Source organism: Zalophus californianus, chromosome 7, assembly GCF_009762305.2.
Source record: "Zalophus californianus isolate mZalCal1 chromosome 7, mZalCal1.pri.v2, whole genome shotgun sequence".
In the NCBI taxonomy this organism is placed as follows: Eukaryota; Metazoa; Chordata; class Mammalia; order Carnivora; family Otariidae; genus Zalophus; species Zalophus californianus.
Window position 1 is genome coordinate 82847648 of NC_045601.1, and position 22730 is coordinate 82870377.

The following is a 22730-nucleotide window of genomic DNA, read 5'->3' on the forward strand; positions in this document are numbered from 1 at the left end:
GAAAGGACTTTACCCTTCAATGTACTGGATGAAGAATGATGATTCCATGTTCCCTGGCCCAGTATTTCTTTCCCAAGGAGGCTATAAAAGGAGTCACTCTCTCTCTCTCTCTCACACACACACACACACACACCCCATACACACACTCCTCTAAAGCATTCATGCTGTGGCGATCTAGGAGAAACTTCTGCATCGGTCCCTTCAACCAATGAGCCACACAGCTCAAGATCCCAGAGTCCTTGGAAGAATTCCACTTTCAACACAAAGCTGAAGACCATGCAATTAATATCTAATATCGTTTAGCACTGCCTTGGGTGGAAAATAAAGAATTAGTAGAAACCTTTTGGACTGGTCTCTGTCTCTTGGTACCCTGAAACTTCTATCAGATTGCAGAGTAAGACCTGGCCAAAAATGTGGACACATCCCTACGTGGGGCAGTGTCAAAACAACTTGGACTCAGGAAACCTGAGTTTTAGCCCCTGCCCTGACTTTAACCCTATGACTTCAGGAATGTCACTTAAACTCTCAGAACCAGTTTTTTGTTTACTTATCTGAAAATGGTTGGATAAAGGAGTCAATTCTGAGTTGATAATAAATATAGATGAATCACCTACTTGATATTTTCATCCCAGTAACTGATGGATTTGAAAAAACTTTGTCAAGGGAGAAGCTTAAGGGCAGCTCCCTGTAGCATCTGTGCGGGAAGAAATGCCCGCACATGCCCTGTTCTGGGTGTCTGAGAGGACTCCATCACCCTGCAAGATGGCAATGCACAGGGCTGTCGTGGAGGGGGGAGGCCTTGGCTTAGTGACCCTGACAGTCAACTTCCTGCTTTCAATGTCTCTATTTATTGAAGCTATCATTTCCACATTGACCTCACAGGAAGGCATGGTTCTCACCCTACAGTTTAAATTATTTTTTAAAGTCCCTTCAGTGCAACCAAAATAAGGCATTTAGAAATCATTAGCATCTAAAAGTTAACAGGAAGAGAATAAATGGGCAACTGGATAATCCAGTTTATGTAGTATAATTCACTCATCTTTGGCCTACTCCCTGTCTCCTAGCCTTCCTCTATATAGCCGAGGCCATCTTAATCCCCTCCTATCTAGGAGCATCCTTTTTTTTAATTGTTATGTTAATCACCATACATTACATCATTAGTTCTTGATGTAGTGTTCCATGAATCATTGTTTGTGCATAACACCCAGTGCTCCACGCAGAATGTGCCCTCTTTAATACCCATCACCTGGTTAACCCATTCCCCCACCCTCCTCCCCTCTAGAACCCTCAGTTTGTTTTTCAGAGTCCATCGTCTCTCATGGTTCATCTCCCCCTCCGACTTACTCACCTTCATTCTTCCCCTCCTGCTATCTTCTTCTTTTCTTTTTTCTTAACATATGTTGCATTATTTGTTTCAGAAGTACAGATCTGTGATTCAACAGTCTTGCACAATTCACAGCGCTCACCATAGCACATACTCTCCCCAATGTCTATCACCCAGCCACCCCATCCCTCCCAACCCCCACCACTCCAGCAACCCTCAGTTTGTTTCCTGAGATTAAGAATTCCTCATATCAGTGAGGTCATATGATACATGTCTTTCTCTGATTGACTTATTCACTCAGCATAACACCCTCCAGTTCCATCCACGTCGTTGCAAATGGCAAGATCTCATTTCTTTTGATGGTTGCATAATATTCCATGGTGTATATATACCACAGCTTCTTTATCCATTCATCTGTCGACGGACATCTTGGCTCTTTCCACAGTTTGGCTATTGTGGACATTGCTGCTATAAACATTGGGGTGCACGTACCCCTTCGGATCCCTACATTTGTATCTTTGTGGTAAATAGCCAGGAGTGCAATTGCTGGATCGTACGGTAGCTCTATTTTCAACTGTTTGAGGAACCTCCATACTGTTTTCCAGAGTGGCTGCACCAGCTTGCATTCCCACCAACAGTGTAGGAGGGTTCCCCTTTCTCCGCATCCCCCCCAACATCTGTCGTTTCCTGACTTGTTAATTTTAGCCATTCTGACTGGTGTGAGGTGGTTACTCATTGAGGTTTTGATGTGGATTTCCCTGATGCTGAGCGATGTTGAGCAATTTTTCATGTGTCTGTTGGCCATTTGAATGTCTTCTTTGGAAAAATGTCTGTTCATATCTTCTGCCCATTTCTTGACTGGATTATTTGTTCTTTGGGTGTTGACTTTGATAAGTTCTCTATAGATTTTGGATACTAGCCCTTTACCTGATATGTCATTTGCAAATATTTTCTCCCAATCTGTCGGTTGTCTTTTGGTTTTGTGGACTGTTTCTTTTGTTGTGCAAAAGCCTTTTATCTTGTTGAAATCCCAATGGTTTTTTTGCCCTTGCTTCCCTTGCCTTTTGCGATGTTTCTAGGAAGAAGTTGCTGCGGCTGAGGTCGAAGAGGTTGCTGCCTGTGTTCTCCTTTAGGATTTTGATGAACTCCTGTCTCACATTTAGGTCTTTCAACCATTTGGAGTCTATTTCTGTGTGTGGTGTAAGGAAATGGTCCAGTTTCATTCTTCTGCATGTGGCTGTCCAATTTTCCCAACACCATTTGTTGAAGACACTGTCTTTTTTCCATTGGACATTCTTTCCTGCTTTGTCAAAGATGAGTTGATCATAGAGTTGAGGGTCCATTTCTGGGCTCTCTATTCTGTTCCATTGATCTATGTGTCTGTTTTTGTGCCAGCACCATACTGTCTTGATGATGACAGCTTTGTAATAGAGCTGGAAGTCTGGAATTGTGATGCCGCCAGCTTTGCTTTTCTTTTTCAATATTCCTCTGGCTATTCGGGGTCTCTTCTGGTTCCATACAAATTTTAGGATTATTTGTTCCATTTCTTTGAAAAAAGTGGATGGTATTTTGATGGGGATTGCAATGAATGTGTAGATTGCTCTAGGTAGCATTGACATCTTCACAATGTTGGTTCTTCCAATCCATGAGCATGGAACATTTTTCCATTACTTTGTGTCTTCTTCAATTTCTTTCATGAGTATTTTATAGTTTTCTGAGTACAGATCCTTTGCCTCTTTGGTTAAATTTATTCCTAGGTATCTTATGGTTTTGGGTGCAATTGTAAATGGGATCAACTCCTTGATTTGTCTCTCTTCTGTCTTGTTGTTGGTGTATAGGAATGCCACTGATTTCTGTGCATTGCTTTTATATCCTGCTACTTTACTGAATTCCTGTATGAGTTCTAGCAGTTTTGGGGTGGAGTCTTTTGGGTTTTCCACATACAGTATCATATCATCTGCAAAGAGTGAGAGTTTGACTTCCTCTTTGCTGATTTGGATGCCTTTGATTTCTTTTTGTTGTCTGATTGCTGTGGCCAGGACTTCTAATACTATGTTGAATAGCAGTGGTGAGAGTGGACATCCCTGCCGCGTTCCTGACCTTAGGGGAAAAGCTCTCAGCTTTTCCCCATTGAGAATGATATTCACTGTGGGTTTTTCATAGATGGCCTTTATGATATTGAGGTATGTAGCCTCTATCCCTATACTCTGAAGAGTTTTGATCAAGAAAGGATGCTGTACTTTGTCAAATGCTTTTTCTGCATCTATTGAGAGGATCATATGATTCTTGTTCTTTCTTTTGTTAATGTATTGTATCACATTGATTGATTTGCGGATGTTGAACCAGCCTTGCAGCCCAGGGATAAATGCCACTTGGTCATGGTGAATAATCCTTTCAATGTACTGTTGGATCCTATTGGCTAGTATTTTGGTGAGAATTTTTGCATCCATGTTCATCAAGGATATTGGTCTGTAATTCTCCTTTTTGATGGGGTCTTTGGTTTGGGGATCAAGGTAATGGTGGCCTCATAAAATGAGTTTGAACGTTTTCCTTCCATTTCTATTTTTTGGAACAGTTTCAGGAGAATAGGTATTAATTCTTCTTTAAATGTCTGATAGAATTCCCCTGGGAAGTCATCTGGCTCTGGGCTTTTGTTTGTTGGGAGGTTTTTGATGACTGCTTCAATTTCCTTAGTGGTTATAGGTCTGTTCAGGTTTTCTATTTCTTCCTGGTTCAATTTTGGTAGTTGATACATCTCTAGGAATGCACCCATTTCTTCCAGGTTATCTAATTTGCTGGCATAGAGTTGCTTATAATATATTCTTATAATTGTTTGTATTTCTTTGGTGTTGGTTGTGATCTCTCTTCTTTCATTCATGATTTTGTTGATTTGGGTCATTTCTCTTTTCTTTTTGATAAGTCTGGCCAGGAGTTTATCAATCTTGTTAATTCTTTCAAAGAACCAGCTCCTAGTTTCCTTGATCTGTTCTACTGTTCTTTTGGTTTCTGTTTCATTGATTTCTGCTCTGATCTTTATTATTTCTCTTCTCCTGCTGGGTTTAGGCTTTATTTGCTGTTCTTTCTCCAGCTCCTTTAGGTGTAGGGTTAGGTTGTGTATCGTAGACCTTTCTTGTTTCTTGAGAAAGCCCTGTATTGCTATATACTTTCCTCTTAGGACTACCTTTGCTTCAAAATCCCAAAGATTTTGAACAGTTGGGTTTTTACTTTCATTTGTTTCCATGAATTTCTTTTTAAGTCTTAATTTCCTGGTTGACCCATTCATTCTTTAGTAGGATGCTCTTTAGCCTCCATGTATTTGAGTTCTTTCCGATTTTCCTCTTGTGATTGAGTTCTAGTTTCAAAGCATTGTGGTCTGAAAACATGCAGGGAATAATCCCAATCTTGTGGTACCGGTTGAGACCTGATTTGTGACCTAGGATGTGATCAATTCTGGAGAATGTTCCATGGGCACTAGAGAAGAATGTGTATTCCGTTGCTTTGGGATGGAATGTTCTGAATATGTCTGTGAAGTCCATTTGGTCCAGTGTGTCATTTAAAGTCTTTATTTCCTTGTCGATCTTTTGCTTGGATGATCTGTCCATTTCAGTGAGGGGGGTGTTAAAGTCCCCCACTATTATTGTATTGTTGTCGATGTGTTTCTTTGCTTTTGTTATTAATTGCCTTATATAATTGGCTGCTCCCATGTTAGGGGCATAGATATTTACAATTGTTAGATCTTCTTGTTGGATAGACCCTTTAAGTAGGATATAGTGTCCTTCCTCATCTCTTATTACAGTCTTTGGTTTAAAATCTAATTTGTCTGATATAAGGATTGCCACCCCAGCTTTCTTTTGGTGTCCATTAGCATGGTAAATGGTTTTCCACCCCCTCTCTTTCAATATGGGGTGTCTTTAGGTCTAAAATGAGTCTCTTGCAGACAGCATATTGATGGGTCTTGTTTTTTAATCCAATCTGATAGCCTGTGTCTTTTGATTGGGGCATTTAGCCCATTTACATTCAGGGTAACTATTGAAAGGTATGAATTTAGTGCCATTGTATTGCCTGTAAGGTGACTGCTACTATATATTGTCTCTGTTCCTTTCCGATCTCTGCAGCTTTTAGGCTCTCTCTTTGCTTAGAGGACCCCTTTCAATATTTCTTGGAGGGCTGGTTTCGTGTTTGCAAATTCCTTTAGTTTTTGTTTGTCCTGGAAGCTTTTTATCTCTCCTTCAATTTTCAGTGAGAGCCTAGCTGGATATAATATTCTTGGCTGCATATTTTTCTCGTTTAGTGCTCTGAAGATATCATGCCAGTCCTTTCTGGCCTGCCAGGTCTCTGTGGATAGGTCTGTTGCCAGTCTAATATTTCTACCATTGTAGGTTACATATCTCTTCTCCCGAGCTGCTTTCAGGATTTTCTCTTTGTCTCTGAGACTCGTAAGTTTTACTATTAGAATTCGGGGTGTTGACCTATTATTATTGATTTTGAGAGGGGTTCTCTGTGCCTCCTGCATTTTGATGCCTATTTCCTTCCTCACATTTGGGAAGTTCTCTGCTATTATTTGCTCCAATATACCGTCTGCCCCTCTCTCTCTTTCTTCTTCTTCTGGGATTCCAATTATTCTAATGTTGTTTCATCTTATCATATCGCTTATCTCTCGAATTCTGCCCTCGTAATCCTGTAGTTGTTTCTCTCTCTTTTTCTCAGCCTCTTTATTTTCCATCATTTGGTCTTCTATATCGCTGATTCTCTCTTCTGCCTCATTTATCCTAGCAGTTAGTGCCCCCAGTTTTGATTGCACCTCATTAATAGCCTTTTTGATTTTGACTTGGTTAGATTTTAGTTATTTCTCCAGAAAGGGTTTCTCTAATAACTTCCACGCTTTTTTCAAGCCCAGCTAGTATCTTTAAAGTCATGATTCTGAACTCTAGGTCTGACATCGCACTAATGTCCTTATTGAGTAGGTCCCTGGCTGACGGTACTACCTCTTGTTCTTTTTGCTGAGGTGATTTTTTTCGTCTTGTCATTTTGTCCAGAGGAGAATAGATGAATGAGAGAACAAAATGCTAACAGGTTAACTATGTCCCCAGCAAATATACTCTATACAAATCAGAAAAGACCTGAAACCAGGGGAAAAGAAAGGGAAAGAAAGAAAAAAGAGGAAAAAAAAAGAAAAAGAAAAAGAAAAAGATAAAAACAAACAAAAACAGAACAAAACAAAACAAAAAACAGAATATGATCAAATATGATCAGGCTAGTGCATAGATCAGTGCCACACACTAGATTTTGGGCATATTTTGGTCTGTTAGAAAAAAGTGCCTCCTAAAATTTTAAAGGAAGAAAGACTTATATATGTACAAAATAAGGGTTGATACAATGAAGGGATGGAAGATGACTGTAAAGATGAAAATTATAAGAGATTTTATAAGAGGAATTGATAAGATAAGAAGTTGTTTGAAAAAAGAAAGAAGAAGATTTAAAAAAAAAAAGGAAAAAAAGGGAGAGACTGTGATCAGGCAGGAGACTAGAACAAAGCCATACACTAGTGATTTAGGGTATATTTTGATCTGTTAGAAAAAACTGTATCTCAAAATTTTAAAGAGAGAACAACTTATATATATATATATATATATATGCCAAAAATAAGGGTAACTACTATGAAGGGATAAAATATGACTCTAAATATGAAAAATAAAAAATGTTTTTTTAAAAAAAGGGATTGATAAGATGTTGGTTGAAAAAGGGCAAAAGAAAAATTTAAAAAAAAACAGTTTAAAAAATTAACTTTGAAAAACTAATGAATCATGGTAAAAAAAAAAGCCATGAATTCTATGTGCAGTATTCCCCTAGCGCTGGAGTTCTCCCATTCTCCTTGATCGGTAAACTTGGTCTTGGCTGGCTGTTCGTGCTGATCTTCTGGTGGAGGGGCCTGTTGCCGTGGTTCCCAAATGTCTTTGCTGGAGGCGGAATTGCCCCACCCTTGTCTGTCCGGGCTAAGCAAGCTGCTCAGGTTTGCTCTCAGGAGCTTTTATTCCCTGCAAGCTCTCGGCACAACTTTGGAGGACCAGGGTGAAAATGGTGGCCTCCCAATCTCCACTCGGAGGAGCTGAGAACTCGGGGCCCCACTCCTCAGTGCGCCCCCAGGGAAAAGCAGTCACTCCCGTCTCCCTGGTCTCCGGTCGCACTGCGTGCTCACCCAGCCTGTGACCGAGCGTTTCTATCTCTGGCACCCGACCCCGTGTGGCGTCTCCAAACCCAGCAGATCCCTGCGGTGCGCTCCCGCGCCGCTCCTCCCGGGCGAGGAAGCGGAGTCTCCCCGGATCTGCCGCTTGTTGGGTCCCTGCTGGAGAAGCAGTGGCCCGACTGGGCCGCGGATCACAGTTTATGGCAACCCTGAGCTGAGAGCCCGCGCCTCAGCTCCGTCTCTGCAGCCGGCTTCCCCGCTCCAATACCGGGGAGCTCTGCTACACTCAGGCACCCCCGGTCTTTCTGTGACCCCGAGGGTCTTGAGACCACACTGTCCTGCGAGGGTTCCACCCCCCCCCTTAGCCACTGGAGCGACGCCCCTCAGCGGAGCCCACTTCTATAAAAGTTCTGATTTTGTGCTCCGCGGCTCTAGCACTTGCCAGAAGCGGCCGACGGAGGCCCCCTCCCCCGCCGTCTATCCTCCCGATTATCGCCTCGGATTCACTTCTCTGCACGTCCTACCTTCCAGAAAGTGGTCGCTTCTCTGTTCAGAGTTGTTGTTACTCTCTTCTTCGATCTCCTGTTGAGTTCGTAGGTGTTCAGAATGGTTTGATCCCTATTCAGCTGAATTCCTGAGACCAGACGAAATCCAGGTCTCCTACTCCTCCGCCATCTTGCTCCGCCTCCCCTCTAGGAGCATCCTTAAGCATGTCTAAACACCCCCAAGTCCAGACCCAAGACAGCACTACCCAGAGAAAGGCAAGAATTCCCTCTCCCACTCCTATTGTCCATTTTCCTGTCTGAGGACCCACAACTTCTCCTGACGATGACCCCTGGGAAGGACTACCCCTTTCAGGGAGATGCAAACCCCACCCTAGGATCTTCTCACCAGGAAAGTTGCATGACAAACAAGTATTCACTTTAGGGAAGGGAAGAAGAGAGTAGGTGGGCTCTGTGGAGTGGAGATCCCTTCAGTATAGTATCAAACCCAATAAAGCTCTTTCCTATTAGAAAATTTCTAGACAATTCTCTCAGAGAGGGGTTTCCTGGATTCTCATGAAACAATTTTATTCAGATAAGCTAGTTCATGATGAAAAAGAACATGTGGGAGTCTGGGGCTGTAAGTGAAGACAGGCTTTGAGAAGCTCACCAGGCAACCAGACCTCCACTAACAAGCTCATTTTGCTATCTTTTCAGTTACATTTGTTCTTCTCCAGCTGTGATTATGAAAGAAGAAGCACTGGGAGGAGAGAAAATACTTCAAGCGCACAGCAAAAGTCAGTGGAGAAAGATGGTAATAAATATATGCTAGGAGATTCATGGAGATTCTTTGATTCCACTAAGAGATTAAAATTCCACAAACTAGGTCAAACTCACTTGCCATAACTTATTCCCTAACCAAAACAGACTAGAAGAATGATAGTAGAATATGGTAATAGCGTTTCTTTCTAAATTCCCAAAAGCTAATGATCTCTTGGGTTTTTTAAAATCAGGATTTGTTTTCATAAAATCAAACAGCACCTCCCACTCTGGATATATTTTTTACTCTAAAAATAACAAATTATTATGCATAAATTACATGCCAAAGAAAAAAATGCATCCCAAGACATATATGGTAGTAAGCAGACTATCTTAATAAGTTTATTCTCTGCACCAAAAAAAGAGAAAAAGCTCTCGGATCCCGTTTCATTTTTAGTTCACAATAGGAATTTTTAAATTAGGCAAGTTGGGGGGTTTTCTTTATTCTAATCCTCTTCTGCCCCCTGGTGGCAGCATATTTTATGTAATTTTTCCAGCTTCATTGACGCATAATTGACGCATAATTGACAAAAATTGCATATATTTAAGATGTACAACATGATGATTTGATATATATATAGATAGATTGTGAAATGTTTACCACAATTAAGTTAATTAGCACATCTGTTCCCTCACACAGTGGCCTTCTTTGTTTTTTGTTTTGTTTTGTTCTTTGGTGTGGGCAAAGCACTGAAGATTTACTCTCCTAGCAAACTTCAAGTATACAGTGCACTATTATTAACTACAGCCACCAGGCTGTATGTTAGATCCCCAGAACTTATAACTAAAAAGTTGTCCTTTAACCAATATCTCCCCATTTTCCCCACCACCATCCCCTGGTAACCACCATTCTGCTCTCTGGTTCTGTGAGGGTTTTTTTGGTTTTTTTTGGTTTGGGGGGTTTTTTTGTTGTTTTTTGTTTGTTTATTTGTTTGTTTTGCCATTAGGAATATTTGGTTGTTACATTTCTGCCATTAAAGTAACTTTGTCTTTTATACCTAATAAACCTTAAAATCAACTTCATAAACACATTTGACTGTATGATAAAACTTTATGATCATTTTGGAATTTAAGTATTGTGTATTAATTTACAACAGCTTTTCCCAAAATATTTTTCCTGGAAAACTCTCAGAAAGAAATATTCTGAGAAAGGGACATAGATGTGCTTGTGTGAAGGTTTCAAAAGCACAGAATATCATACCCTTCTCTTAGAATTCAAAATATACATTACCATATTAAAGATAAATCCTACAACTATGACACTTTTTGTGACGGCCTAAACTTTGCCATTAAACACTTTTTCCACATTAGACCTGTTGTCATTCTCTATATCACACCTTGGGAGGTGTTAGTATATAGGCATTGTTCCCAACCCCTCTGCTTTCTCCTGAGCATGGCTGAGAATTTCCTTCTTTGTGATTCTCCTTCCTTTGTCACACTTATTATTCCCTATTGTGTCAACTTGAATTCATTTGAATATTTTACATCAGGTTGGCAAGGCCATGCACACTCCATACCTAGAAGTCCCACAGGCTCTCAAAACCAAATCTCACGACACTACTCAGCTGTAAAAGGGAATGAACGTTGATACATGGCAACCGCTTGGATAATCTTTAAGGGCACGATGCTGAACAGGGAGAAAAACTCAAAAGGTTACATACTATATGATTCCACTTATATAACATTCTTGAGATGAGACTTAGAGAGAACAGATAAGTGGTTGCCAGGGATTAAGGAAGCAGAGGAATGGTATGACTATAAAGCTGCAAGAGGGAGTTCCTTTGTGGTGATGAAATGGGTCTGTATTTTGGTTGTAATAGCAGTTATTCAAATTTACAAGTCTTAGTCCAGTCAAGCTGCTCTAACAGAACACCGTAGACTGGGTAGCTTATAAATAACAAGCATTTATTTTTCACAGTTCTACAGGCTTTAAAGTCTAAGATCAAGGTGCCAGCAGTTTTGGTGTCTGGTAAAGGCCTGCTTCCTGGTCTATGCATGGCTATTTTTTCCTCCATAACGTCACATAGCTGACAAGAATAAGGGATCTCTCAGGTCTCTTTGATAAGGGCACTGATCCCATTCATAAGGCCTCGGCCCTCATTACCTAATCACTTCCCAAAGGTCCCACCTCTTAATAATATCACCTTGAGAGTTAGGTTTCAACATATGAATTTTAGGGAGACACATTCAGACCAGAGCAGTATAAAATGTCCTAGAATCATACATAAAGACATATAAGAAAATAAATGCATGTAAAAAGATCATGAAAATGGAGTAAGGTCTGTAGTCCCGCTAATTGTATTGTGTTGACCTATGTCCTTGCTTTGATAGTGCACAATAGTTAAGAGGTCACCATTGGGGAAGCTAGGTGAAGGGCATACAGGACCTCTGTGTAGGATTGTACAACCTGTGAGTCTATAATTACCTCAAAATAAAAAAGTTTTTAAAAATCAAATCCTATGGTTCATGCCAACAAGTTTGCTATACGAATTCTTTTGGATTTTTCTAAATTCCTCTAGATTACAAAAAAAAAGGGGAGTACATTACTGTATAGGAATAATTCGGTAATATGGTGCTATTATGTTTTGCATTGTCAATATTAAAAGATAAAGTGAGGCATATTTTAAAATTTTAAGAGTTTATTTGCACAACAAAGTGATTCAAACTGGGCAGCATCTAATCTAGCAGATAGAAAGGAGCTCAGAAGAGTTGTACAATATGAAAGAATTTTATAGCCAAGAGGGAGCAGGAACAAAGAAATCATAGTAGATTTAAAAAAAAAAAAGTTGGTTATTGCAAGGTTATTTTTCTTTAGGATATGGAAGGGCTCTATCATGAAGATTACCTAACTAATACTGACCAAGTGGTAATCCCTGACTGGTTTAAGAATTCATTTCTTGGAGTGTCGACACTGTAATTAAGTCTCAGTTTGGTGACATGAGGCTTAGCACAAGCAACTCCATTTGGGGACTGTTTTGTTTTTAACAGCAGATCCCTAAGGGTCATAACTATATGTTGTTCTTCTTTGCTGGGAATGGAATGAGATATAATGACCCAAAGTGGAATCTTTGATAAACACACACATACACACACACACGCACGCACGCACGCTTTCCTTTCTCCAGTCTTTTTTTTTTCATCTCAATAAATGCTTCCCCCCAGCCCCCATCACCTAGTTGCTAAGGCCAGACTTTTTTGACCCCTCTTTTCCTTACACTCTACATCCAAAGTTTTCCTGATAATACCTCCAAAATATCTCAAGTCTGCATTTTGAAAATATACAGAAGGAAATGAGAACTCAAAGGAGGCTAAGACAATGCATCTGACAGATGGGAGAAAAACCAGGAAAGTGTGCAGCCATATAAGACAAAGGAAAAAGATCCAGGAAGGAGGGTGGTCAACAGTGTTAGATGCTCCTAAGATGTCAAGAAGAGAAGGAAGGAAAATATTCATTAGAGGGCGCCTGGGTGGCTCAGTTGGTTCAGCGACTGCCTTCGGCTCAGGTCATGATCCCGGAGTCCCGGGATCGAGTCCCACATCGGGCTCCCTGCTCAGCGGGGAGTCTGCTTCTCCCTCTGACCTTCCCCCCTCTCATGCTCTCTCTCTCTCTCTTTCTCTCTCTCAAATAAATAAATAAATAAATAAATAAATAAATAAATAAAATCTTTAAAAAAAAAGAAAATATTCATTAGATGCAGAGAAGAGAGCAGATCCATTTATTTAGAGTATATTATAGAGTAAGACCAGGTTTCAGTAGTTTGAAGAATGGATACAAAATTACAAAGTGTAGATAATAAATATAGAGAGTTCTCTCAAGAAGTTTTGGCTGGGACAGGAGAAGAGATAAAGCTGCCAGGGACAGAGGTTTTAATATGTGAGAGCCTCAAGATTTTTAAAAATTCTTCTAATAAGGAGGCATGATTACTATTCTTTCATAGATCTTATTTTAATATATTCAGTATTTTCAGTATAGTCAGTAATAATAACTATGACATTCATTCCTGAAATCAGTTAAAATTAAGACTCGAAAGCTTCTTCCTCCTGCACACCTGCACAAAGACAGCCAGAAATTAGATAATGCAATAACACACAGAGCCACAGTTACTCATCACTTTATAAATTCAGGATAACTTTTTACTCAGCACTTAAAACACATGACTTCAATGTCTATAGTGCTTGGGAATCTGCCAAAACTCTCCAAATCCCCATAACTGAAATTTAGTAAGTCAAATAATGGTTATACCTAGAACAATTCCTTATTTCTCCAACTCCTACATTTCTTTCTATTCTTTCCCCTCTTTACTTCCTCTATCTCTAGGCCTGTGTCTTTTATTTATTCATGTGGAAAAGTCCTTAACTGGAGGTTCTTCAAATTCTATGATTCAGTTAGACATTTCTGAGTATCTACAGTATCAAAGGTAGTGTCAGATGCTGTGAGAGATAAAGCACGAGTGTGATAGTATACTGTTCCTTGTAACTAGTAGCTGGGACACTGTGATTTATAAGAAAAATAGATATGTATTGTCCACAGTTCCTGGCTCCTGGGCTCCCCAAACCCTTGGAATTTCTTAAGTGTTGAGAGTGAGAGAGGTGTCTTCTGTTATAAGTGCTCTTTAGCACACTGAGCAATGGGGCCTGGTTGGTTGCCCGTGGAGTCAAGCACTGACTGGAGAACTTTCTGAAGGGAAAGCACTGATGGGAACTTTCATTCCCACTCCTACCCCCTACCTGCGGGAGGTGAAGAGGGGGCTGGAGATTGAGTTCAATCACACCAATGGTCAATGACTTAATCAATCACGCCTATGTAATAAAACCTCCATAAAAACCCAAAAGGCCGAGGTTCTGAGAGCTGCCAGGTTAGGGAACTCACGTAGGTGCTGGGAGAGTGGCAGGCCCAGGGAAGGCATGGCAGCTCCACGCCCTTTCCCCATATCTGGCCCTATGCATCTCCTCCATCTGGCTGTTCCTGAGTTTTATAATAAACCTTGTCCAATAAACCAGTGCTCTAGTAAGTAAACAGGTTTTCTGAGTTTGGCGAGCCTAACCAATTAATTGAACCCAAGAAGGGGGTTATGGGAGCCTCCAATTTGTAGCCTGTCAGAAACACAGGAAACAGCCAGGGCTTAGACTGGCCACTGGCATCTGAAGGGCGGGGATAGTTTGGTGGGAATGAAGGAATGAAGCGGGAACCCATGCAGTCTGATGCTATTTCTGTCAGAATTGAATTGAGTTCTGGACACCCAGCAACTGTCCCAGAATTGCTTGGTGGTGTGGAGGAACTCCTGACACACATGTTGGAATTGGTGACCAGAACATTTGGTATCTAAACAAATTCATGGAGGTTCTGGAGGAAATCAGGCAATGAATGGACCCAAAAAATAAGTAATATTTTCTTCATTCCCCAAAAAAGTTAATTTTTTGTTGTCTACCATATTGAGTATCTACTATTTGCCAAACTGTATAAATGCTGACAATTAAAAACTAAGGCAGGCATAATCCCTGCCCTTCAAGGAACCTGCTTCTCATTTCTTCTGATACATGGAGTAAAGATGAGGGCGACATGAGAAGTGAGCACAGGACTTTCTGAAGGTACTGAGAAAAATGACACAGAACTGGTTTAAATTTCCCAAGAATGGAGAAAAAAAATCCAGTATGCTTCTTTAAGATAAATGAGAAAAATTAAAACCTTCAAACCATGAGCTTCTACTTGCCCAATTTACCAAATTATCTTCTTCAATATCTGTTAACTAATTCCTAAGAAAACAAAATCTATAACTTGCAGAGAAAAAAGAAAAACTACTAAACCTGGAAAATCAAAGCCTTTAAAAAACAAATACATTGTCCATTCTCACTTGTTTAGAATGCCAGGACCTTTATTGCATAACTTTATTATTGTTTTTGTTTTTGTTTCTGTTTTATATAAGTCTACAGTTCAGACCCTACAGAATGCACCAAGTACATCAGATAGCATTTATCTATAAATATGGCTAAAGAGGTAGATGACAGACACATCAGATATACATAGACAGTCTACGGTATGGGGTACAAAATTCTAAAAGTTAAGGTTTAAAATGTAGTAAGTGAATCAAGACCAGTACCAATAAAAGCAATTAGTTCACAGTGCAGGACAATGTAATTAAATGCTACATTGTGCAGTGCAGTCCCTAAATCAGGATGGCAAATTCCCAGCTCAAGCGCCACCACCTGGCCCTGCCTCCTCCATGTCCATATTCACAGCTAAGTCTAGGTCTTGTTCCCATGGGATCCAGAAGTGGCCTCAAAATCCCTGTAGAATCCCTCTGGGCAGTCATTTCCCAACGATGTCAGCTGGTATTCATGAGGAAATCTATTGGCCATGACTGCCATAAGGGTTCATAAAGAAGACCGTAAATTCACCTAGAATGGATGGCAATTCCAGCCCTCCCACCTGTGAGTGAAGGTATGGAGGGAGGAATGCCAAGTGCAGAGGGTAAATGTTGGGGGCTTAGCCATCAGCACTTAACCCATGGGACGGAAGGAGGAGCTAGGAAAGCCATCACCATAGTAGAATCCAAACTCAAAGTAAAGCAGTGGGTTAATTCATGCCACAGTATTTATTTAGTTCCTGCTACTCGCCAGGCAGAAGTCCCAGTTTTGCTCTTGAAAAGTTATGGAGGAGGAAAAAAGCTGTAGAATATGGGTAAGGCACTTAACCCCCCCCACCCCGGTCTTAGTAATACTGGGGAACCACATCAGCCTATGACTGCTGTAACCAAGTATCACAAACTGGATGGTTTAAAACAACAGAAATGTATCGTCTCACAGTTCTGGATGCTGGAAGTCTGAAATCCAGGTGTCGGCAGGGCCATGCTCACCGGAAATCCTTCCGTGCCCTTCCTAGCTTCTAACAGTTTGCTGGCAACCTTGGGCATTCGTTGGCTTGTGGCTGCATAAATCCAATCTCTGCTTTTGTCATCATACGGCATTCTCCCAGCGTGTCTGTCTTCCCCGGCCATCTTATCTTGTAAGGACACCAGTCATACTAGTACAGGAGGCCTCCCCCCTCTAGGGTGATCTTATCTTACCTAATTACATCTGCTACAATCCTATTTCCAAATAAGGTCATATTAGGAGGTACTGAGGGTTAGGACTTCAACATTCTTTTTTGGGGAACACAATTCAAGCCATAACAAGAACTAAACTAGAAAACCTCTTGATTCTTAACCATTTTTAAGACTCAGTGCAAAAAAAGTGATGGATCCTGTACCATTTCAGAATGTCCACCATTAGTGGGGCACCTGAGTGGCTCAGTTGGTTAAGCGACTGCCTTCAGCTCAGGTCATGATCCTGGAGTCCCAGGATCGAGTCCCACATCAGGCTCCCCACTCAGTGGGGAGTCTGCTTCTCCCTCTGACCCTCTCCCCTCTCATGCTCTCTCTCTCTCAAATAAATAAATAAGATCTTTAAAAAAAAAAAAAAGAATGTCCACCATTAGTGATCAGCCTCTGCCAAAACCCCCATAGGGACCATGCAGTCACTGTCTTCTGAAATAAGGAGGTTCTATTTAATTCCTCCCAAAGTTGGGCCAGAATCTACCCACTTGCAACAATTCTGCAATGTGAGCTTGCAGCTGACAGCCTTTCAGATATTTAAATAAAGTGTTGAGTCCACATTGTTTTTCACCAGCTGAGCATCCCCACACCCTATGAGGTTTCATCCCGACACCGTTAGGGTCACTCTGCCCCATATGGACTACAGGTGGTCTTACCTTCTTAGACTGTGACCTTAGTACTGAGCATAACACCCTGAAACGTGCAGGCTACACCAGAACAAATACCTCCCTTATTGAGCAACTGGAGGCATTGGCTCTCTGGTCACTGACTCATACTTTGCTTAACCATCAAGTCTTGTTCGTGTATTCTGCCATCTAATGTCTCCCTCATCCTGAATTCATGCAGTTGTCTGACCTTTTAGATCACCAGGATAACACAAAAGAGAATAAAAGCCAACTACCAGAGTGGAGAATCATCCAAAGGGTTTTCATCACTCCTCCACTCTAGGGACCTGACCCAGTGGCAGAACAGAGGACAGAAAGCTTTGGCTGGCCGCTCACACGACACCAAGAGAAAACTGAAGACAGGAGGGAAGCCTTAGTACTTGCAGACTTCTGAGAGGAGAAGTGGAGAAGGTGGGAGCTTCAGGATGAAGAACAGAGATAAAAGTGGGGGTTGGGGGAGAGGGCTTACAGAAAGCTGGGAGAATCCACCCACTGCTTCCTCTGCTGACAGTGTCCCTAGGGAGGACCCTGCAGAAGTCTAGGGGTGATGTCTCACGTGCCTGTGCAGTGTGACTAGATCAAGGGGCACAATACCCCCATCTCTGAATCTCCTTAATCTGGAGTTATCACTAGTGACCTCAAATAAAATGTAACTTGAACCTTCTTTAAAGTCCATTTGTACATCACCTTAGCAGAAATGAGGGCGCCTGGGTGGCTCAGTCGGTTAAGCGACTGCCTTCAGCTCAGGTCATGATCCTGGAGTCCAGGGATCGAGTCCCACATCGGGCTCCCTGCTCAGCGAGGAGTCTGCTTCTCCCTCTGACCCTCTTCCCTCTCGTGCTCTCTCTCATTCTCTCTTTCTCAAATAAATAAAAATAAAATCTTAAAAAAAAAAAAAAAAACGATGACCCAAGCTGTAGCAAGAAGAAGAGAATCCAAAAGCCCCCAAGCCAAGCACCACCTCAAGTCCATTGTGAGAATTAGAGATGACCTCAGACCCAAAGGGACCCACCCAGAGACAACAATCCACGCCCCCATTTTCCTGTGTACACAAACTGCACATTCTATGTAATTTCTACAAGTTGGGTGAGTGCGTCCTCACCTCACATTTTTTATTGGTACATCACTTACCTCTCCACAGACCCCACTCCAACCCCAAAAGCAAAGCATAAGGAGGGAGGTGAAGCAGGTTGGTGGTTGTTCCTTTCACCTCACTCATGTCAAACTCCTGTAACACAATAAACCCACTCTCCGACATCCTGTTTCTCACACTTAAATAGGTGTAGGTAAAGGGGATGTGCTATAGATGTCACTGAAACTAAAATAAAAAGAACACGGATAATAATAGATGGGAATTTTAATTTTTATTGATAAACCAGGATTTCCTACTGAATATATAATACAATACAATTAACAATAACATAACATTCTAACATTTAAAATTTAAACTTTCAGAATCACTTTGATCAACATATAATGCTTTAATTTTGGGGAAATAATACTTTATTTCAACAGTATTCTTCTCATATGCAGAAGAGATTCTTAAAATAGGGGATTCATGAATAAAATTTTATAAAGCTTCCTGTGTAGAAAATAAATGGACTCTACCAAATCAGCTGTACCCCACTAAAAATCCAAAACAGAAAGCCAGGAAGGACCAAAATAGAGCCATATTCTACTGAAGCTATCAAAGATAAATCATAAAGATCTACAAATGGAACATGGCACTACCCTCTACCACGAATTCAATGCACTGGGCAGAAGAGTGGTAAATCGTCGCCTCATGACAACATGAGATAAAATTATTCTTAAATATGAAGCCACATGTCTATCAATCTCATTCATCCCTATTACAGAGATATGCACATACCAATGTGTGTCCTTTGAAGTGAAAAGCTCAGAAATCATCTACAAAATATCTATTTTCCTGTGTGACAATAACTGAAATGAAAATGACATTTTATGGAATGATACAATGTGGCACTGTGTTTTGATGAGGCAGACAAAAATATACTGGCTAGAAATAGTTTCGAAACAAGCCTACTCTCACTAATGCATACTTCATTAAAAATGTATATTTACTGCTTAGTTTCTGGAAGAAAGTAGGGTAACAGTCCTCTATTCAAAGTAGTGATAAAAATAATTGCACCTCAGATTACTCCCAGTGTAACTTAAGGTATTTCCTATTAACATAAATATCATTTGATAGATGATATGAAATTTTTAAGTTCTTAAAAGTGCTATGCTTTATTGGAGTCTGAAAACAAAGGAAAATGAGGAATATACTCTTCTGTCTAACAGAAGCCTCTACCAAGAGTAGAACAGGTTCTGAAGTTAACCCAAGAGCAAGTTCACTTAACTAAAGTCTGACTTCTACTGTGCAAGCAAATGATGCCCCCAAGAATCTATAATGGCATCTGGACCCATGGTTTGCCACTCGGCAAACTCAAATAAGTACTGTTTTCACCTTAAGAAACCTTGTCAAGTAGGTATATACAACGTATTTCTACAGAAATCAGTACTAAGCTTCAAAAGAGCAAATGAGCCAAGAGTAAGGCTGTTACAAAAAACTCCAGATGATAGGCCAGCAGGTTAATAAACTACCTTGTTCTAAAAATGACAAAGAAAAATGATAGCTCCAATTTTCTTTAAATGTCATCGGACAGCCAGAAATGTTGAATTAAATAATTGAATTATATTAAAGATAATTGGTATTATATTGCCAGACTATTTATAACTATATTTTACATAGAGAAATTAGGGCTAAATAATAAGTTTTTAAAAAATAACTATAGCCAGGCTCAAAAGGATGGGAGCAGGGAGAACTATGCTATGTACAATTCTGAAAATCCCCATGTGTAGAATATGATATTGCATATTTAAAGTAACAAGTTGTTAGGTAATAGATGTATATCTGGATTTCATATTAGCACAACACTCCTCAGATTATACTATACCCAAAATACTAAACCAAAGATACTATTGTTACAGTGTTTTGAAAAACATAAAGTACAATAGAGCAATACAATTTAAAAAAAAAAAAAAAAAGCATTTTCGTTAACCGGGCATGTTTTTTTCTGAACTCGTAGATACAGCAAACAAATCGTTAGTTGCCTTCATATCTTTTTTAGAATTCTAACCGAATGTAGTAGGCTGGGGAAAGCAAATATGAAAGTGTTGTTCTGTCTTTGAATTGTTTGGCTACTAGTGATCCAGTCTCTGGAACCACTGGCCAGTCAAAACTCCAAGTGGTAGACGCTGGTGTCTTAATGAGGTTCCCACTCATTGAAAGAGAAGGGGAGATTTCAAATTCGTTCATCTCAGGAAATGAAATGGATGGCATTCTAAATGGAAGAATCTCAGCATAAGCAAACTTAAAGGTAAAATGAGCTTTTTAAATACTATTAGTCATAGCATATGCAGAAAAGAAAATAGTCTATACTATTATTACTACTACATGTCTTCCTTTTCCCTTCTGCCTGTGGCTTTTTAATCACCTTTAATGCAACCCCACTGCTCGTAACAAAGCCAGTTCTCTAAGAAAGATATGAGGCTATGAAGGAGGACGAAGACAAGGCGTCTCCACAGCCCGTGCACCATGAAGCAGAGCCGACTGACGTTCTCCTCCTCCTCCACTTTTAAGAAGTTTATAATAAAAAGAGATGCATTACAAGAAGAGTTACAACATGACTTGTTAATCTGAAAACCTAAAGTACTTCACAAAAAAGTATTAGAGTTCTAGTTTTTAAATGAGGAAATACGGCCTAAAAAAGATACAAGCTATCTTCCACTGGCCTTTCCATTCTAGTGTTTCCCAATATACTCCACTAGCAGTTCAGTATAAATTATTTACTGAAGAATATAAGGTACCAGTGGCCGGTGTAAGGTTCCCTGGGCGAGGCGGGCGAGGAGGACACCCTTTGCCAACACCCTCCCCCAACTTCATCAGAAAATATTTTCCTAGAAAAAAGTCCTAGGATATAAAGGCTGAAAATACCATCCCTGAAGGCCCAAACGTAACAAATGCTATTTTTCGATCAGACTGTTTCAAAGGTGTAACAGAACTACAAACTTATACCCGCTTAAAAGTAAATACAAGAAGATTATTTATTTGATATTTAACTTCTCCCTCTCCATACCACTCTGAGGATCTATTTTCTACATCTAGGTTTCAAGCTTTAGAACACTGAATGTTGGTAACTCCTGCCTTGGTATCCAAAATATCCAAAAGCAATATATGAACATCCACTGTACTATAATTTCTTAAAATGCACTAAGATATGAAAAAGTTTTAAAATTTAACTTTAAAAGATATTATTTGCATCCCTTATTTTTGATGGATTTATTTTTTTAAACAGTTTAAATACTGTAATGCAGACTTTTTGGAGCTCATGGTAATTATTTTTTCCATGTTCACTCGAGAGAAGTGCAATGGAATTAAGGAGCAAAATTAAACCATTTCTAGATTTTAAGAGATCTTTAGTTTATTTTTGATATATCTAAAATATTTCAATGTATTTAGAAGGAAAAGAAGAAAGGAAGAAGGAAGGAGGAAAAAGAGGGAGGTGGAAGAAAAGGAATTTTTCTTTAAAATTTTCTTAAAACTTTCACCCAGATAAATGAATATTACCCTTCGGAATGCAGGGTAACCATTTATCCAGGTGCTCAAAGTTCAGATATCTTAAAGATTCACACAAGCATTAGATGTCACCAGACAGCTGGCTCTCTGCGCTCAGACATCTGAGTCTAGGAAAGCTTCTACAGGACCCCGGGCAACCCCCTACCATACTTGAGGTCAGCAGTCATGTTTACCTCTCTCGGTCCCTGTCAAGCCCCAGCTTCTTTCCCAGATGACAGGGAGGTCAGCCTGCCACGTCTTCGACAGGATCTTTTTGTTGTGCCCTAGTTAATCGTCCCCCATTACCAACAAAGCTGCAACTTCTGGCCTAGGATCTTCTAGTCTAAATCACCCGGGGCACATACTGCCATGCCCTCTGACTCACATCCCTGAACCAGAGCCAATGTGTGGGGCTGAGGAAGTGAGAGGGAGAGCAGTGCACCCAGGACTCCTCCTTAGGGCAGTTTTCTGTACACTCCTCAAGCTCTGAATCACACATTCCCTCTCTCCTTCTCTCCAGAAGAAAAACAGGAAGGGTAAAGGTTGGGGGATGAGATTATAATTGGAGTGGGAAAAAAAACACCACTTCACTTTAAAAAAAAAAAAAAATTCACCCCCTACTAAAAAGGAACAAGTGCTATCCAATTAAGAAGGATATACTGAGACCACTGGGGGTGAGGCGGGGCAGAGGGCAGGCGTGGGTGGATGGGGGAAGGGAACAGAGCAAGCTTCTCCTTCTGGTTGCTTTCTCCCAGTTCCCAAACATCTGTCTTTAATGCTAAAGCCAACACTGGTGTATAGTAATGCTTAAGAACCTAGGTTCATTTCTTCTAGGAAAAAAAAAAAAGAATAATCTAAAATAACACATTTATTCTGGGGAAAACAACACCTTCATGAAACACTCCTGAAAGATTTTTAAGAGGGGGGAAATAAAGACGCACGACTGCAAAAGTCTGATTTTCTGTTCTACACAGAAGTCAGGTGAAGACATCTATGCACCTGTGCATCCTAGAACCTGTTTGTGCACCATCCCCCACAACCCCATAAAAAGAAAAAAAAAATCGTTTTTCAAAAATAGAAGTGATACTTGATCATGAAAACAAGACGTGTGACTTCTGGAAATGTCGATGTTACATGGAGTCCTGAAAAAAGGAATCACAGCCAACCCTGCAAAGGGAACAGCAGCATGACACCGAGCCCCACAGTGACTGGAGCAGGGTAAAGGGAAGCTGTAGCTCCTCTCTCGCAAGGCCCACATCCGCGGACGTCCCCACAGAGGTCGCAAGAGGACAGCTTCACTTCCGAGTTGTAACTCCTCACCGCTTGTCTCCCTGTGCAGAGGCAGACATCAGTTTACACGGATCCCTTGTGGAGAAACATTTACTCCGCCAAACCTTAAGACCGCTTCAGTACATGTCTCAGAGTTTTCCATTCTTCACATAGTTTTTTTTTTCTTTACAAGAAACAACTGAAATGCTCTGGAGGGGCCCACGCGGCTAACCAAATCCACCAGAAGAACAATGCCTTCCCCGCACTGTGCACCCCCC

General features: G+C 40.6%; 1 protein-coding gene across 3 annotated transcripts in view; it reads right to left on the reverse strand.

Moving 5' to 3' along the window:
* Positions 1-17920: 17920 nt before the first annotated feature.
* The window catches only part of CD109 (CD109 molecule), a 128172-nt gene continuing 123362 nt past the window's right edge, over positions 17921-22730 (reverse strand). Inside the window, exons 33-34 of one of the 3 annotated variants that reach the window (XR_003521615.2) lie at positions 21378-22514; positions 17921-19909 (exon numbers count right to left, since the gene is read on the reverse strand). Coding sequence is in view for 2 of the 3 variants with exons in the window: in XM_027603211.2 (XP_027459012.1) it covers positions 22339-22514 (176 nt within the window). In the remaining variant the exon portion in view is untranslated. Of the gene's footprint in view, positions 22515-22730 lie in introns of all 3 variants that reach the window. The other 2 variants (XM_027603213.2, XM_027603211.2) reach the window with 2 other exon arrangements.